At 51.0% G+C, this 19352-nt stretch overlaps 1 protein-coding gene across 1 annotated transcript in view; it reads left to right on the plus strand.

The window, feature by feature from the left end:
• LOC142312524 (ABC-type organic anion transporter ABCA8-like) overlaps positions 1 to 19352 on the plus strand; it is a 151355-nt gene that overhangs the window by 85495 nt on the left and 46508 nt on the right. The window contains exons 26-28 of the mRNA XM_075351494.1: positions 8348 to 8467; positions 16118 to 16231; positions 18851 to 18913. Coding sequence (XP_075207609.1) covers positions 8348 to 8467; positions 16118 to 16231; positions 18851 to 18913 — 297 coding nt within the window. The remainder of the gene's footprint in view (positions 1 to 8347; positions 8468 to 16117; positions 16232 to 18850; positions 18914 to 19352) is intronic.

Raw genomic sequence — 19352 nt, forward strand, 5'->3', positions numbered from 1 at the left:
CCTCTCTCTGCTCACCTCTCCTGTCCTGCCCTCTGCTTCACACCTCTCCTGTCCTCTACTCACCTCTCCTGTCCTCTGCTCCTCACCTGTCCTGTCCTCTGCTCACCTCTCTCTGCTCACCTCTCCTGCCCTCTGCTCACCTCTCCTGCCCTCTGCTCACCTCTCCTGCCCTCTGCTCACCTCTCTCTGCTCACCTCTCCTGTCCTCTGCTCACCTCTCTCTGCTCACCTCTCCTGTCCTGCCCTCTGCTTCACACCTCTCCTGTCCTCTACTCACCTCTCCTGTCCTCTGCTCCTCACCTGTCCTGTCCTCTGCTCACCTCTCTCTGCTCACCTCTCCTGCCCTCTGCTCACCTCTCCTGCCCTCTGCTCACCTCTCCTGTCCTCTGCTCACCTCTCCTGTCTTCTGCTCACCTCTCCTGTCCTCTGCTCCTCACCTCTCCTGTCCTGCCCTCTGCTTCACACCTCTCCTGTCCTCTGCTCACCTCTCCTGTCCTCTGCTCACCTCTCCTGCCCTCTGCTCACCTCTCCTGTCCTCTGCTCACCTCTCCTGTCTTCTGCTCACCTCTCCTGTCCTCTGCTCACCTCTCCTGTCCTCTGCTCACCTCTCCTGTCCTCTGCTCACCTCTCCTGTCCTCTGCTCACCTCTCCTGTCTTCTGCTCACCTCTCCTGTCCTCTGCTCACCTCTCTCTGCTCACCTCTCCTGTCTTCTGCTCACCTCTCCTGTCCTCTGCTCACCTCTCCTGTCCTCTGCTCACCTCTCCTGTCTTCTGCTCACCTCTCCTGTCCTCTGCTCACCTCTCCTGTCCTCTGCTCACCTCTCCTGTCCTCTGCTCACCTCTCCTGCCCTCTGCTCACCTCTCCTGTCCTCTGCTCCTCACCTCTCCTGTCCACTGCTCACCTCTCCTGTCCTCTGCTCACCTCTCCTGCCCTCTGCTCACCTCTCCTGTCCTCTGCTCACCTGTCCTGTACTCTGCTCCCAGTTCTTGTCTTCTGCTCACCTCTTCTGCCCTCTGATTCACACCTCTCCTGTCTTCTGCTCGCCTCTCCTGTACTCTGCTCACCTCTCCTGCCCTCTGCTCACCTCTCCTGTCCTCTGCTTACCTCTCCTGTACTCTGCTCACCTGTCCTGTACTCTGCTCCCAGTTCCTGTCTTCTGCTCACCTCTTCTGCCCTCTGATTCACACCTCTCCTGTCTTCTGCTCACCTCTCCTGTCTTCTGCTCACCTCTCCTGCCCTCTGCTCACCTCTCCTGTCTTCTGCTCACCTCTCCTGCCTTCTGCTCACCTCTCCTGTCCTCTGCTCACTTCTCCTGTCTTCTGCTCACCTCTTCTGCCCTCTGATTCACACCTCTCCTGTCTTCTGCTCACCTCTCCTGTCTTCTGCTCACCTCTCCTGTCCTCTGCTCATCTATCCTGCCCTCTGCTCACCTCTCCTACCCTCTGCTCACCTCTCCTGTCTTCTTCTCACCTCTCCTGTCCTCTGCTCATCTATCCTGCCCTCTGCTCACCTCTCTTTGCTCTGTTCACCTTTCCTGTCCTCTGCTCATCTCTCCTGTCCTCTGCTCACCTCTCCTGTCTTCTGCTCACCTCTCCTGTCCTCTGCTCACCTCTCCTGTCTTCTGCTCACCTCTCCTGTCTTCTGCTCACCTCTCCTGTCTTCTGCTCACCTCTCCTGCCCTCTGCTCACTTCTCCTGTCTTCTGCTCACCTCTCCTTTCTTTTACTCACCTCTCCTGTCCTCTGCTCATCTATCCTGCCCTCTGCTCACCTCTCTTTGCTCTGTTCACCTTTCCTGTCCTCTGCTCATCTCTCCTGTCCTCTGCTCACCTCTCCTGTCTTCTGCTCACCTCTCCTGTCTTCTGCTCACCTCTCCTGTCTTCTGCTCACCTCTCCTGTCCTGCCCTCTGCTCACCTCTCCTGCCCTCTGCTCACTTCTCCTGTCTTCTGCTCACCTCTCCTGTCCTCTGCTCACCTCTCTCTGCTCACCTCTCCTGTCTTCTGCTCACCTCTCCTGTCCTCTGCTCACCTCTCCTGTCCTCTGCTCACCTCTCCTGTCTTCTGCTCACCTCTCCTGTCCTCTGCTCACCTCTCCTGTCCTCTGCTCACCTCTCCTGCCCTCTGCTCACCTCTCCTGTCCTCTGCTCCTCACCTCTCCTGTCCTCTGCTCACCTCTCCTGTCCTCTGCTCACCTCTCCTGCCCTCTGCTCACCTCTCCTGTCCTCTGCTCACCTGTCCTGTACTCTGCTCCCAGTTCTTGTCTTCTGCTCACCTCTTCTGCCCTCTGATTCACACCTCTCCTGTCTTCTGCTCACCTCTCCTGTACTCTGCTCACCTCTCCTGCCCTCTGCTCACCTCTCCTGTCCTCTGCTCACCTCTCCTGTACTCTGCTCACCTGTCCTGTACTCTGCTCCCAGTTCTTGTCCTCTGCTCACCTCTTCTGCCCTCTGATTCACACCTCTCCTGTCTTCTGCTCACCTCTCCTGTCTTCTGCTCACCTCTCCTGCCCTCTGCTCACCCCTCTCTGCTCACCTCTCCTGCCCTCTGCTCACCTCTCCTGCCCTCTGCTCACCTCTCCTGCCCTCTGCTCACCTCTCCTGTCTTCTGCTCACCTCTCCTGCCTTCTGCTCACCTCTCCTGTCCTCTGCTCACTTCTCCTGTCTTCTGCTCACCTCTTCTGCCCTCTGATTCACACCTCTCCTGTCTTCTGCTCACCTCTCCTGTCCTCTGCTCATCTATCCTGCCCTCTGCTCACCTCTCCTACCCTCTGCTCACCTCTCCTGTCTTCTTCTCACCTCTCCTGTCCTCTGCTCATCTATCCTGCCCTCTGCTCACCTCTCTTTGCTCTGTTCACCTTTCCTGTCCTCTGCTCATCTCTCCTGTCCTCTGCTCACCTCTCCTGTCTTCTGCTCACCTCTCCTGTCCTCTGCTCACCTCTCCTGTCTTCTGCTCACCTCTCCTGTCTTCTGCTCACCTCTCCTGTCTTCTGCTCACCTCTCCTGTCTTCTGCTCACTTCTCCTGTCTTCTGCTCACCTCTCCTTTCTTTTACTTACCTTTCCTGTCCTCTGCTCATCTATCCTGCCCTCTGCTCACCTCTCTTTGCTCTGTTCACCTTTCCTGTCCTCTGCTCATCTCTCCTGTCCTCTGCTTATCTCTCCTGTCCTCTGCTCACCTCTCCTGTCTTCTGCTCACCTCTCCTGTTTTCTGCTCACCTCTCCTGTCTTCTGCTCACCTCTCCTGTCTTCTGCTCACCTCTTCTGTCCTGCCCTCTGCTCACCTCTCCTGCCGTCTGCTCACTTCTCCTGTCTTCTGCTCACCTCTCCTGTCTTTTACTCACCTCTCCTGTCCTCTGCTCATGTCTCCTGTCTTTTGCTCACCTCTCCTGTCCTCTGCTCATCTCTCCTATCCTCTGCTCACCTCTCCTGTCCTCTACTCACCTCTCCTGTCTTCTGCTCACCTCTCCTGTCTTCTGCTCACTTCTCCTGTCTTCTGCTCACCTCTCCTTTCTTTTACTCACCTCTCCTGTCCTCTGCTCATCTATCCTGCCCTCTGCTCACCTCTCTTTGCTCTGTTCACCTTTCCTGTCCACTGCTCATCTCTCCTGTCCTCTGCTCACCTCTCCTGTCTTCTGCTCACCTCTCCTGTCTTCTGCTCACCTCTCCTGTCTTCTGCTCACCTCTCCTGTCTTCTGCTCACCTCTCCTGTCTTCTGCTCACTTCTCCTGTCTTCTGCTCACCTCTCCTGTCTTTTACTCACCTCTCCTGTCCTCTGCTCATGTCTCCTGTCTTTTGCTCACCTCTCCTGTCCTCTGCTCATCTCTCCTATCCTCTGCTCACCTCTCCTGTCCTCTGCTCACCTCTCCTGTCTTCTGCTCACCTCTCCTGTCTTCTGCTCACCTCTCCTGTCTTCTGCTCACCTCTCCTGTCTTCTGCTCACCTCTCCTGCCCTCTGCTCATCTATCCTGCCCTCTGCTCATCTATCCTGCCCTCTGCTCATCTATCCTGCTCTCTGCTCATCTATCCTGCCCTCTGCTCACCTCTCCTACCCTCTGCTCACCTCTCCTGCCCTCTGCTCACCTCTCCTGTCTTCTGCTCACCTCTCCTGTCTTCTGCTCACCTCTCCTGTCTTCTGCTCACCTCTCCTGTCTTCTGCTCACCTCTCCTGCCCTCTGCTCATCTATCCTGCCCTCTGCTCACCTCTCCTGTCCTCTGCTCACCTCTCCTGTCCTCTGCTCACCTCTCCTGTCCTCTGCTCATCTCTCCTGTCCTCTGCTCACCTCTCTTTGCTCTGTTCACCTTTCCTGTCCTCTGCTCATCTCTCCTGTCCTCTGCTCACCTCTCCTGTCTTCTGCTCACCTCTCCTGTCTTCTGCTCATCTATCCTGCCCTCTGCTCACCTCTCTTTGCTCTGTTCACCTTTCCTGTCCTCTGCTCATCTCTCCTGTCCTCTGCTCACCTCTCTTTGCTCTGTTCACCTTTCCTGTCCTCTGCTCATCTCTCCTGTCCTCTGCTCACCTCTCCTGTCTTCTGCTCACCTCTCTTTGCTCTGTTCACCTTTCCTGTCCTCTGCTCATCTCTCCTGTCCTCTGCTCACCTCTCCTGTCTTCTGCTCACCTCTCCTGTCCTCTGCTCACCTCTCCTGTCTTCTGCTCACCTCTCCTGTCCTCTGCTCCTCACCTCTCCTGTCCTCTGCTCACCTCTCCTGTCCTCTGCTGACCTCTCCTGCCCTCTGCTCACCTCTCCTGTCCTCTGCTCACCTGTCCTGTACTCTGCTCCCAGTTCTTGTCTTCTGCTCACCTCTTCTGCCCTCTGATTCACACCTCTCCAGTCTTCTGCTCACCTCTCCTGTACTCTGCTCACCTCTCCTGCCCTCTGCTCACCTCCCCTGTCCTCTGCTCACCTCTCCTGTACTCTGCTCACCTGTCCTGTACTCTGCTCCCAGTTCCTGTCTTCTGCTCACCTCTCCTGTCTTCTGCTCACCTCTCCTGTCTTCTGCTCACCTCTCCTGTCCTCTGCTCATCTATCCTGCCCTCTGCTCACCTCTCCTACCCTCTGCTCACCTCTCCTGTCTTCTTCTCACCTCTCCTGTCCTCTGCTCATCTATCCTGCCCTCTGCTCACCTCTCTTTGCTCTGTTCACCTTTCCTGTCCTCTGCTCATCTCTCCTGTCCTCTGCTCACCTCTCCTGTCCTCTGCTCACCTCTCCTGTCTTCTGCTCACCTCTCCTGTCTTCTGCTCACCTCTCCTGTCTTCTGCTCACCTCTCCTGTCTTCTGCTCACCTCTCCTGCCCTCTGCTCACTTCTCCTGTCTTCTGCTCACCTCTCCTTTCTTTTACTCACCTCTCCTGTCCTCTGCTCATCTATCCTGCCCTCTGCTCACCTCTCTTTGCTCTGTTCACCTTTCCTGTCCTCTGCTCATCTCTCCTGTCCTCTGCTCACCTCTCCTGTCTTCTGCTCACCTCTCCTGTCTTCTGCTCACCTCTCCTGTCTTCTGCTCACCTCTCCTGTCCTGCCCTCTGCTCACCTCTCCTGCCCTCTGCTCACTTCTCCTGTCTTCTGCTCACCTCTCCTGTCCTCTGCTCACCTCTCTCTGCTCACCTCTCCTGTCTTCTGCTCACCTCTCCTGTCCTCTGCTCACCTCTCCTGTCCTCTGCTCACCTCTCCTGTCTTCTGCTCACCTCTCCTGTCCTCTGCTCACCTCTCCTGTCCTCTGCTCACCTCTCCTGCCCTCTGCTCACCTCTCCTGTCCTCTGCTCCTCACCTCTCCTGTCCTCTGCTCACCTCTCCTGTCCTCTGCTCACCTCTCCTGCCCTCTGCTCACCTCTTCTGTCCTCTGCTCACCTGTCCTGTACTCTGCTCCCAGTTCTTGTCTTCTGCTCACCTCTTCTGCCCTCTGATTCACACCTCTCCTGTCTTCTGCTCACCTCTCCTGTACTCTGCTCACCTCTCCTGCCCTCTGCTCACCTCTCCTGTCCTCTGCTCACCTCTCCTGTACTCTGCTCACCTGTCCTGTACTCTGCTCCCAGTTCTTGTCTTCTGCTCACCTCTTCTGCCCTCTGATTCACACCTCTCCTGTCTTCTGCTCACCTCTCCTGTCTTCTGCTCACCTCTCCTGCCCTCTGCTCACCTCTCTCTGCTCACCTCTCCTGCCCTCTGCTCACCTCTCCTGCCCTCTGCTCACCTCTCCTGTCTTCTGCTCACTTCTCCTGCCTTCTGCTCACCTCTCCTGTCCTCTGCTCACTTCTCCTGTCTTCTGCTCACCTCTTCTGCCCTCTGATTCACACCTCTCCTGTCTTCTGCTCACCTCTCCTGTCCTCTGCTCATCTATCCTGCCCTCTGCTCACCTCTCCTACCCTCTGCTCACCTCTCCTGTCTTCTTCTCACCTCTCCTGTCCTCTGCTCATCTATCCTGCCCTCTGCTCACCTCTCTTTGCTCTGTTCACCTTTCCTGTCCTCTGCTCATCTCTCCTGTCCTCTGCTCACCTCTCCTGTCTTCCGCTCACCTCTCCTGTCCTCTGCTCACCTCTCCTGTCTTCTGCTCACCTCTCCTGTCTTCTGCTCACCTCTCCTGTCTTCTGCTCACCTCTCCTGTCTTCTGCTCACTTCTCCTGTCTTCTGCTCACCTCTCCTTTCTTTTACTTACCTTTCCTGTCCTCTGCTCATCTATCCTGCCCTCTGCTCACCTCTCTTTGCCCTGTTCACCTTTCCTGTCCTCTGCTCATCTCTCCTGTCCTCTGCTCATCTCTCCTGTCCTCTGCTCACCTCTCCTGTCTTCTGCTCACCTCTCCTGTTTTCTGCTCACCTCTCCTGTCTTCTGCTCACCTCTCCTGTCTTCTGCTCACCTCTTCTGTCCTGCCCTCTGCTCACCTCTCCTGCCCTCTGCTCACTTCTCCTGTCTTCTGCTCACCTCTCCTGTCTTTTACTCACCTCTCCTGTCCTCTGCTCATGTCTCCTGTCTTTTGCTCACCTCTCCTGTCCTCTGCTCATCTCTCCTATCCTCTGCTCACCTCTCCTGTCCTCTACTCACCTCTCCTGTCTTCTGCTCACCTCTCCTGTCTTCTGCTCACCTCTCCTGCCCTCTGCTCACTTCTCCTGTCTTCTGCTCACCTCTCCTTTCTTTTACTCACCTCTCCTGTCCTCTGCTCATCTATCCTGCCCTCTGCTCACCTCTCTTTGCTCTGTTCACCTTTCCTGTCCTCTGCTCACCTCTCCTGTCCTCTGCTCACCTCTCCTGTCTTCTGCTCACCTCTCCTGTCTTCTGCTCACCTCTCCTGTCTTCTGCTCACCTCTCCTGTCTTCTGCTCACCTCTCCTGTCTTCTGCTCACTTCTCCTGTCTTCTGCTCACCTCTCCTGTCTTTTACTCACCTCTCCTGTCCTCTGCTCATGTCTCCTGTCTTTTGCTCACCTCTCCTGTCCTCTGCTCATCTCTCCTATCCTCTGCTCACCTCTCCTGTCCTCTGCTCACCTCTCCTGTCTTCTGCTCACCTCTCCTGTCTTCTGCTCACCTCTCCTGTCTTCTGCTCACCTCTCCTGTCTTCTGCTCACCTCTCCTGCCCTCTGCTCATCTATCCTGCCCTCTGCTCATCTATCCTGCCCTCTGCTCATCTATCCTGCCCTCTGCTCATCTATCCTGCCCTCTGCTCACCTCTCCTACCCTCTGCTCACCTCTCCTGCCCTCTGCTCACCTCTCCTGTCTTCTGCTCACCTCTCCTGTCTTCTGCTCACCTCTCCTGTCTTCTGCTCACCTCTCCTGCCCTCTGCTCATCTATCCTGCCCTCTGCTCACCTCTCCTGTCCTCTGCTCACCTCTCCTGTCCTCTGCTCATCTCTCCTGTCCTCTGCTCACCTCTCTTTGCTCTGTTCACCTTTCCTGTCCTCTGCTCATCTCTCCTGTCCTCTGCTCACCTCTCCTGTCTTCTGCTCACCTCTCCTGTCTTCTGGTCATCTATCCTGCCCTCTGCTCACCTCTCTTTGCTCTGTTCACCTTTCCTGTCCTCTGCTCATCTCTCCTGTCCTCTGCTCACCTCTCTTTGCTCTGTTCACCTTTCCTGTCCTCTGCTCATCTCTCCTGTCCTCTGCTCACCTCTCCTGTCTTCTGCTCACCTCTCTTTGCTCTGTTCACCTTTCCTGTCCTCTGCTCATCTCTCCTGTCCTCTGCTCACCTCTCCTGTCTTCTGCTCACCTCTCCTGTCTTCTGCTCACCTCTCCTGTCTTCTGCTCACCTCTCCTGTCTTCTGCTCACCTCTCCTGTCTTCTGCTCACTTCTCCTGTCTTCTGCTCACCTCTCCTGTCTTTTACTCACCTCTCCTGCCCTCTGCTCTTTAACTCTGTTACGCCCTCTTGTCTTGCAGATCCTGGACTTTCTCCTCTTCGGTGTGGACATTATTCTCTTTGTCTATTTAATCGCCTTTATTTTCAGAAAATGTAAAGTTCATCCCGATCGGTGGGCCTTCCTCTTCATCATACTCGGGGTAAGAGTCATCCTGTTGGGCCACTGACAGGATTGGGGTATAAGGCGGGTGTGGAGACACGGGAGTCAGTAGGTGCTCTCATCCGCTGGCCCGGTGTGACGGGCTCCTTCTCCCATATCACACAATCAACAGAAGCGAGAGATGGCGGTATAATCCAAAGAGCATTTATTCCAAGCAAATCAAATGGTCCATAACATAATCCACAAAACCGAGGGTAAAATTAGTAGAGAAACACGAATATAGTTCAGAAAGTGATAAATAAATGTCCAGGTCTCCCTGAGAAGCCACAGCTTTTCCCTCAGAGGTTCAATCTTCTTCCTTCTCTCTTCAAGTTCCCAATAGACTGACAAATCCACCAGGTAAACAGAGAGTTTAGGTGGATCTCACGCCCCCTCCCCCGACTTAGGAACAAAAGCCCGGCAGTGGAGGCATTAAACCTGCAAACAAGACAATGTACACACAAGGAATACAGAATGGACAGTGAACCACGCCCAAACATAAACCCACACAAAATGGTACATAACACACAATATCCCACCATCACAAACTCTCCCTCCTTCTTAATAAGTGAGTACGCCATGATGTCTACACAGACCTCTGGCCACCTCACCTAAGTCCATGTTGCTCAGCTGTGGATAGTCTATGGTTCTTCTTGCCGGGACAGTCCATTAGCATTCTGGTGTTGGCTTCCACGCTTGTATTGGATGGAGAAGCTGTGGATAGGCCCTTGTACAGCGGTAGGGTTAGAAGGACAAGCTTCCCTTTGTGTCCTCCTTCACTCAAACTGTGTCTCCTGCACCCACAAATCGGCATTGTAGATCTCTCACATCATTCCCTAGGAGAATATCTGCAGGCCGGCCGCTCATCACCCCAACCACACATTGCTTGACCACAAAGCCAAAGTCCAGATCTACAGTCACCTTTGGGATGTTCCTCCTTTGTCCTCCAGCCAATTCAATAACAATCCCTGGTCCATGATGTATCGCCTCTGGCCGAACCACCCGGGGATCAGCTATTGTGAGAAATGCACCGAAGTCACTAAATCCAGTGACTCTCTGTCCATCCAACACAACCTCCTGTAAGTGCTTACTTTGATGGTGAGAGGAACTCGGAGCTGTGGCTCGCACCCCATAAACCCCTAGTGGCCGACCTCGAGTGTCTGAGTCATTAGGCAAGTCAACTTGAAGGGGTGAGAACTCTTCCCCCCTTGTATTTGGCTGTAGAGAATCAACTGGTCGATTTGGTGCTAGGTCATTCCTCAATCAACCAGCAGGGCAAGTGTCTTGTAAATGCCCACGCTGCCCACATCGATAACATCTCCTCTGCATTGTACTCCTTCCAGTGTGCATTCTGGAGAAGGCAGTAGGAGAATCTGGTGACAAAGGCCGGAGGCCATACACTCCAACAGGGGCATCTATGGTGCAAGGGTCAGCGGTACACTCCGGTGGAGGTGGTGGTAGCTCTTCCTCAGGTGGGATGGACTGCACAAGATACACCGGACGAGATGGAGGTGCGAGGGGGTCCCACCGAATCCTTGAGGGACAACTGGATTGGAGGTGTCCAGGTTGTCCGCACCCATAACATCTCCTCTCTGTGATTGCCCCAGGGCGTGTTTGGAACTGTTGGGGTCCAGGATTGTGAGCCATGGTTATCATCAGTCTGTGGTTGGTTGGAGGGACAGATATAACTGGAGAGGGCCGGGGTGCAGAAGCAGGCTGTGTCTTAGGGGTACTTTACACGTTGCGACATCGCTACTTATATATCGTCGGGCTCACGTCGTTAGTGACGCACATCCGGCGCCGGTAACAACATCGCAATGTGCAAATCCTAGGAGCGACGATGAACGAGCGTGAAACAGTCAAAAATCGCTGATCTATGTCATGTCGTTCATTTCCATAATGTCGCTCCTGCTACTGATACGATGTTGTTTGTCGCTCCTGCGGCGTCACACATCGCTGTGTGGGAAGCCGCAGGACCGACAAACATCTCCTTACCTGCGTCCCACCGCCAATGCGGAAGGAAAGAGGTGGGCGGGATGTTATGTCCCGCTCATCTCTGCCCCTCCGCTTCTATTGGCCGGCCGCTTAGTGACGTCGCGGTGACGCCGAACGCACCTCCCCCTTGAAGGAGGGATTGTTCGACAGTCCCCGCGACGTCGCCGACCAGGTAAGTGTGTGTGACACTGCCGTAGCGAGAATGTTCGTTGCGGCAGCTATCACAGGATATCGCATGTGCGACGGGGGTGGGGACTATCGCGCTGGACATCGCTAGCATCGGCTTGCGACGTCGCAGCGTGCAAAGTACCCCTTATTGTCCAGAAGCCTCCTCCATTGTGGTCTGATAGTAAGGGCCTCATCAGCCAGGGCTGCAGCTCCATCCAAGGCGCGCGGCGTGCGGTCTCTGACCCATTCCCGTATTTCTGAGGGACAATTGTAAAGAAATTGTTCTATAAGAAATACCTGTATAACGTCTTCCACCGTGAAGGCTAGGATGATTACTATTTTAAAAATTTTGCAAAACGAAAGGAACAATTGCATTGAAATGACGTTAGTATCATCAAATTTGTAAAATATTCAAAAAAGTTCCCCCTCTTTTTCATTTCAAAATTTTGAAAAAAACAATTTTTTTTTAATCCAAGTATTCCATATGTTGAAAAGCTCTCCAATCTCACGCGGATGCCAACGAACTGCCAAATTCTTGGAAGCTTCAGTTTTCTGTTCAACAGCGAGAAACGGCGACTGAATGGAATAAATAATATGATAATGGATATAGAATTGCTCTGGAGGGAAACTCGAGACTTCCCACTGTTATCCAGCACACTCATCAGAAAGAAACTCAATCGTCCGATTGATCTAAATGACAAAAACAAAAAGAAACCTTCTGATAAAGTCACTGCAACGCTTTCTCAGTTATGTGAGGTCACCAACGTTAATGGAGAATGGAAGAACTCGGAGGATAAAGAGCTCTACCTGAGGCCAGTGGAGAGTGGAGGCAAGGTTGGTTATTCGACGCTCAAACAAGCTCCTTTGGAATCAATTCATCCAAGAAAACGAATCAATATTTCAAGCTCAAGCCGGCACTTCGCAATCGCAACCCACACGTGATACTGTCTCTGAATCTTTACCCGAGACGCCAAAGCCAAGCTCTTCTTCCGCGTCATCTTCTCCTGAACGCACACCGAAATACAAAAGAGCAAGCACTACAACAGCGAGGTTACTGGTGCTGAAAAACAACATTTCTACACATAAAGTGTCGCGGGCGGAGGAGGGGACGCTGCGCTCTCCCACTGCTCAGGTCCGGCTACTGCTGCTGCTCGGTGGTGGCTCGAGCGGTGGGCCGGATCCCGGGGACTCGAGCGGCGTTCCTCGCCCGTGAGTGAAAGGGGGGTGGTTTGTTTGGGTTTAGGGATATCGTCCGTGACGCCACCCACGGTTGTGGTGAGGATGTGACACCACCGCTGCTCTGGACGGGGATCCCGGGAGCGATGACAGGGAGCAGCTTGGATGTTGTTTCTCCCCTCCGTGGGTAAGGGGGTTGGTGGTCCCGGGGCCCGGTGAGGGGTATGGGTGCAGGGCAGGCAGGTGACGGGGCCTGATGAGGGGCAGGGTCACGGGGGCAGCGCTGTGCCGCACGGCACGGTGGTACTCACTCAGCCAATGATGAATGCAAAGTCTCCGGTAAAGCAAACGGCTGGATGGACGGGTCCCACAGACGGCTGCGGTGTTTCTCCTCCCGGCAGGTTGATGGTGACTGCCTTTCCCTGCACCTGTGTAGTGTGTACGGTTCCAATGGGTTCCCACCGGTAACCCGCTCCCCAGCTTGGATGGGTGCTGAAGGAGCCCCTTTTGCCCACAGGCTCTGGCCCTGGGAACTGTAGCCTTGGCGGTGACTGTGTTTCCCTCTACGGTTTGAGCTGTCGCCTTCAATCGGGTCTTGACTGCTGGGAAACCCCGGAGGTTCCCTTCGCTAATGGATTTGACCAGTTTTACGGCGACTCCTAGCCTGGTCGAGGTTCGTAAGCCCTGCCGGATGGTGCTGGCTTCTCTTCGTTCACCGGTCCGGTACCGCCGGGCCACCGCCCGTCCACGGTCCTTACGGTTCGCTCCAATCAGTCTCTCCTGCAGACGGTCACCACTGTCTGCCAACCTTGCTGTTCCGTCCGGGCCACACACCCGGACGCTGTGAGACTGCTCTGCCCAACTCACTCCTTTTCCCGCCTCCAGGACTGTGTACTCCTCGGTGGGCGGGACCAACTGCCTGGCCCACCCCCTGGTGTGGACATCAGCCCCTGGAGGAAGGCAACAAGGATTTTGTGTTTGGCTTCGGTGTGCCTAACCGGGGTGTGGGGTGTGTTGGTGTTGTTCTGTGACGACCTGGCTTGTCCAGGGCGCCACAAAAGCAAATAAAGGGCTTGCAACCATTGCTGAACAAGGTCATGATGTACCGGTTCCAAGTCAGTCGGGTGTCTGGAGACGAATAATCTCAGAAGGACAGAAAATGAAAACCAAATTTTTTGAAGAACTTCAAGGCAAAGATCCCTATTGTCTCCACTTCGATGGTAAAAGAATCCAAGGGGAAGAGTATCATCAAGTAGTTCTGCTGAAAAATACCACAACCGAAATCAAGCTCGGTATTCTGAAATGTGAGAATGGTTCTGCCACGGCTATTCACAAGGAATACGACGCTTGGGAAAATATTCACGTGATAACCTGCGACGCGGCAGCAGTAAATACTGGTGGTGTGAACGGGATTGTAACGCTGACACAGGATGATGTCTTGAGAAAGGGCTTTCAGAAGCCACAATACATCGGCTGTCACCACCATGAACTCGACCTCCTACTGAAGCACCTCATGAATTTCCTTATTCCAGAGTCAACCAAGAAACCAGAACTCAATTATTTCTTCATTGACAAATTAACAGAAAACTAGGCCTCACTTCAGAACAGATGATGTCCACACAGATTGCGAGAATCCTGGATGGCGAGATGACTTCAAATTCATTACAAAACAACATCACGTTGGCCTCGAATCAGTTGGAAGAAACTCCCAAACCTGCACATGGCAAGATGGACCTCGCAAGCTGTATATGCTGTTATAGCATTTTTCCTGATACCAGAGTGGCGCCGCGTCCTCGGTATAGCATGCGACTTCATCTGCTATGAATGGGCAAATGCCTGGTTCCAGTCGCAACACTACAAAGAAGCGTCCTTCAATGAACGGTTAACCTCACTCACCAAGACAAAGTGCAAGAAGGCAATGAAGTGTTTGAAGGCGACTGGTCGGTCGAGGAGTCATTAATTGACATTCCCAGATCTAACCAAAATGCTGAACGTGCTGTAAACCTGATGGAGGAACTACATGCCAAATCCAAAAAAATAGAATTTTTGAATCTAAAATTTTTGTCGTTACACTAGTGAAGGCGTCTTCCGCTTCCAGCCAACATGCCTGGGACATCTTATGGGCATACATCCTAAACGATCCCCCCGTGGTGCATGGGAGGTCTCGGAACTGTGCCCTATGTGAGTCTGGGGTGATGGTAATCCAGGATAGTCCGCTTTACAGTGTTGTAATCCCGGTTCTGCTGTGAGTCAATGGTGTGATAAGCCTCTGCCAGGCTCCGTTCAGGAGTCCCACTAACAAACGCCTCCAGCCAGAGTGGGGAACCTCCATCACCGCACACCGCTGCTCAAAGTCCTTGAAGAACCCCTCCACATCTCCAGAAGCCTCATCAAATGGCTTGAAGTCCTCCCGGGTGATCTGCACAGACTCCCGGATCGCTGGGTTTACACTCACATTACTCCCTCTGCCGGACTCCATTGCTTCTTGTCTCCTCTGTGCTCGGCGAGGAGCCTCCTCCTTATATTCCAGAGATACACCTGGGCCAAGAGCTGCCATCTCTTCTTCATACCAAACCAACCACTGACTTTTTGGGGAAGGGATGCCCGTCCTCAGTGCTTGTCCATCAGACATCTGTAAGGAGGTGGACTGGCTCGCACCCACCAGCAAATCAATTAAGACCTCTTTACTCAGTCCCTGGTAGCTCAGGCCCAGATGTCTGGCTCTCTCCTTTAGACTGGATGCGGTCCAGTTTCTCTACTCACTCTGTGGGTGGATCTCCATTAGGCTGCGCTCTGTTGATCCCACCGCTGCCACCAGTTGTTATGGGGTCCTTCTCGCATATCACACAATCAACAGAGCGAGAGATGGCGGTACAATCCAAAGAGCATTTATTCCAAGCAATCAAATGGTCCATAACATAATCCACAAAATAGGGTAAAATTGTCCAGAAATGGCATAAATGTCCCGGTAATCAGTCACAATCCTCCAGCAGTCCTTTTCCAGGCAAATGGAGGTTTTTCACAGCCTCAGTTTTTCCCTTCCAGATGATCAATCTTCTTTCTCTCTTCAAGTTCCCAACGGTCTGACAAGTCCCCCAGGTAAGCAGAGAGTTTAGGTGGATCTCACGCTCCCTCCCCCGACTTAGGAGCAAAAGCCTGGCAGGGGAGGGATTAAACCTGCAACAGGACAATGTATACACAAGGAATACACAGAATGAACAGTGAACCACACCTAAAATAGAAACCTACACAACATGGTACATGATCCATAATATTCCACCATCACACCCGGCCTCCTTTAGAAAGACAGCGTGGCTCAGGGCTCACCCCAACTGAACGCCCGACCTCCTTAACCGTGGGCGTAACACTACTCAGACAACACAGGGTGAGGGAACCACAATAGTGAGACTTTATTGGATCCCCAAACAATTAACGGCACATAACACATAACCAGCAACACACACAAATGTAACCGGCAACAGAGTCTCCCCCTTCCGCTGGCTCACCAGGGATTAGAATGTCCGTGCCTCAGAGGTTCCAGGGCTACTTACTCCAATCCAGCAGCACCCCGCTTTCACCAGGCACCCACCGAGAATGGAATAACGCCAGATTTAGGAATCTGTCTGAGGGCCGCAAAGTCTGTAGTCCGGTGACTGTATTGTCCCAAGCTGGATTCCTTCCTTAGGTAGTCCTTGATAGCTCAGGCGAATCCTTGCATTCGATGCTGAAGTCCATGTAGTATTATAATCCAGGTTCGGTTATGGCTTGCCAATCGGATCCGCAGATCCTAGATTGGTAGCATGTAGCAAGAGTCTACCTGGCAATGTACAATCCTCCTTCTTATACCCCTGAGCTCTCCACTCAGACCACGATTGGTGGATAAGACTGAGCTCTTATTGGCTAGATTTCAAGCCGTATACAAAATATCCAGAGACGAGGGAGAGACAGCAGTTACATCACATCTAGCAATTCACATAGTAATACAATGGGAGGTTCTCATAATTGATTTGTCTGGGTGTCTGACCTTCACTAGCCAAGGCAATTACATGAGTCAACAAGAACTGTAACACTTGACTCCTAAGAGTCTTGTAGAAACAATGAGGGGCTTATTCCCCATCTATAAACAAACTATCTTCATGTCTGGCTGAATTTTAAGAACTTAACCCATGCTAGGCACTGACAGAGTCCATGTCGTCACAGCGGGGGTATTTGTGGCACATAGCTGCCTATAGAGATGTTCCTCGGCTCCCCCTAGTCGGCCGGGGACGGGGACTTGTGATGCCGGCTGTTAGTCGCTGTTTTATTTTTGCAGATCTTATTCAATAGTTTGTTCTCGGGATTATACATCGCTGGACTCGAAGAAGTCAACATGTTTGCCCTCTATATGATGCCGCTCGGAAACTTGTCCGCAGTACTGAGCTATCTGGCAAGTGCAGGATATATCAAGATCTGACCTCTATATAACACTATCTGACCAGTATATAACAGTATCAGACCTCTATATAACACTATATGACCTGTATATAACAGTATCAGACCTCTATATAACAATCTGACCTCTATATAACACTATCTCACCTCTATATAACAGTGTCTGACATCCATATAACACTCTGTGACCTCTATATAACAATCTGACCTCTATACAACACTATCTCACCTCTATATAACAGTGTCTGACATCCGTATAACACTCTGTGACCTCTATATAACAATCTGACCTCTATATAACACTACCTCACCTCTATATAACAGTGTCTGACATCCATATAACACTCTGTGACCTCTATATAACAATCTGACCTCTATATAACACTACCTCACCTCTATATAACAGTGTCTGACATCCATATAACACTCTGTGACCTCTATATAACAGTGTCTGACATCCGTATAACACTCTGTGACCTCTATATAACAATCTGACCTCTATATAACACTACCTCACCTCTATATAACAGTGTCTGACATCCATATAACACTCTGTGACCTCTATATAACAGTATCTGACATCCGTATAACACTCTGTGACCTCTATATAACAGTATCTGACATCCGTATAACACTCTGTGACCTCTATATAACAGTGTCTGACATCCGTATAACACTCTGTGACCTCTATATAACAATCTGACCTCTATATAACACTACCTCACCTCTATATAACAGTGTCTGACATCCATATAACACTCTGTGACCTCTATATAACAGTGTCTGACATCCGTATAACACTCTGTGACCTCTATATAACAGTATCTGATATCCGTATAACACTCTGTGACCTCTATATAACAGTGTCTGACATCCGTATAACACTCTGTGACCTCTATATAACAATCTGACCTCTATACAACACTATCTCACCTCTATATAACAGTGTCTGACATCCGTATAACACTCTGTGACCTCTATATAACAATCTGACCTCTATACAACACTATCTCACCTCTATATAACAGTGTCTGACATCCATATAACACTCTGTGACCTCTATATAACAATCTGACCTCTATACAACACTATCTCACCTCTATATAACAGTGTCTGACATCCGTATAACACTCTGTGACCTCTATATAACAATCTGACCTCTATATAACACTACCTCACCTCTATATAACAGTGTCTGACATCCATATAACACTCTGTGACCTCTATATAACAGTATCTGACATCCGTATAACACTCTGTGACCTCTATATAACAGTATCTGACATCCGTATAACACTCTGTGACCTCTATATAACAGTGTCTGACATCCGTATAACACTCTGTGACCTCTATATAACAATCTGACCTCTATATAACACTACCTCACCTCTATATAACAGTGTCTGACATCCATATAACACTCTGTGACCTCTATATAACAGTGTCTGACATCCGTATAACACTCTGTGACCTCTATATAACAGTATCTGATATCCGTATAACACTCTGTGACCTCTATATAACAGTGTCTGACATCCGTATAACACTCTGTGACCTCTATATAACAATCTGACCTCTATACAACACTATCTCACCTCTATATAACAGTGTCTGACATCCGTATAACACTCTGTGACCTCTATATAACAATCTGACCTCTATACAACACTATCTCACCTCTATATAACAGTGTCTGACATCCATATAACACTCTGTGACCTCTATATAACAATCTGACCTCTATACAACACTATCTCACCTCTATATAACAGTGTCTGACATCCGTATAACACTCTGTGACCTCTATATAACAATCTGACCTCTATATAACACTACCTCACCTCTATATAACAGTGTCTGACATCCGTATAACACTCTGTGACCTCTATATAACAGTGTCTGACATCCGTATAACACTCTGTGACCTCTATATAACAATCTGACCTCTATACAACACTATCTCACCTCTATATAACAGTGTCTGACATCCATATAACACTCTGTGACCTCTATATAACAATCTGACCTCTATACAACACTATCTCACCTCTATATAACAGTGTCTGACATCCGTATAACACTCTGTGACCTCTATATAACAATCTGACCTCTATATAACACTACCTCACCTCTATATAACAGTGTCTGACATCCGTATAACACTCTGTGACCTCTATATAACAGTGTCTGACATCCGTATAACACTCTGTGACCTCTATATAACAATCTGACCTCTATACAACACTATCTCACCTCTATATAACAGTATCTGACATCCATATAACACTCTGTGACCTCTATATAACAATCTGACCTCTATACAACACTATCTCACCTCTATATAACAGTATCTGACATCCATATAACACTCTGTGACCTCTATATAACAGTATCTGATCTCTATATAACTCTATATAACAGTATCTGACCTCTATATAACACTATCTGACCTGTGTATAACACTATCTGACCTGTATATAACACTCTGTGACCTGTATGTAGTTGATATGAGAGCAGATGATGAGCAGCTCCTGGACCCCGCTCGTTGTCTGCTGCCCCCGGGTGCGGAGCTGCTGCACAGGATCCTGATTGTCGCCTTCTATCGTTTCTGCAGACTCTGGGGATCTTCTTCGGCATTCGTTTACATGAGATTGAAATCTTCCTTTATCTGCTGGTGGTGAGTGTCAGAGCCCAGGAGGCATTCATAGAGATTGTATGGACAGCACTAAACCTGAGCTGTTCTGTCACCTCCAGAGCTGCACTTCATAACGCTCACACGTTTATGGCTGGAACTCTGCTGTAGTGAGTGCAGCTCTGGAGTATAATACAGGAGGTAACTCAGGATCAGTAATGTAATGTATGTACACAGTGACTGCACCAGCAGAATAGTGAGTGCAGCTCTGGAGTATAATACAGGAGGTAACTCAGGATCAGTAATGTATGTACACAGTGACTGCAGCAGCAGAATAGTGAGTGCAGCTCTGGAGTATAATACAGGAGGTAACTCAGGATCAGTAATGTATGTACACAGTGACTGCACCAGAAGAATAGTGAGTGCAGCTCTGGAGTATAATACAGGAGGTAACTCAGGATCAGTAACGTATGTACGTAGTGAC

The sequence above is a fragment of the Anomaloglossus baeobatrachus genome, chromosome 5, assembly GCF_048569485.1.
Source record: "Anomaloglossus baeobatrachus isolate aAnoBae1 chromosome 5, aAnoBae1.hap1, whole genome shotgun sequence".
In the NCBI taxonomy this organism is placed as follows: Eukaryota; Metazoa; Chordata; class Amphibia; order Anura; family Aromobatidae; genus Anomaloglossus; species Anomaloglossus baeobatrachus.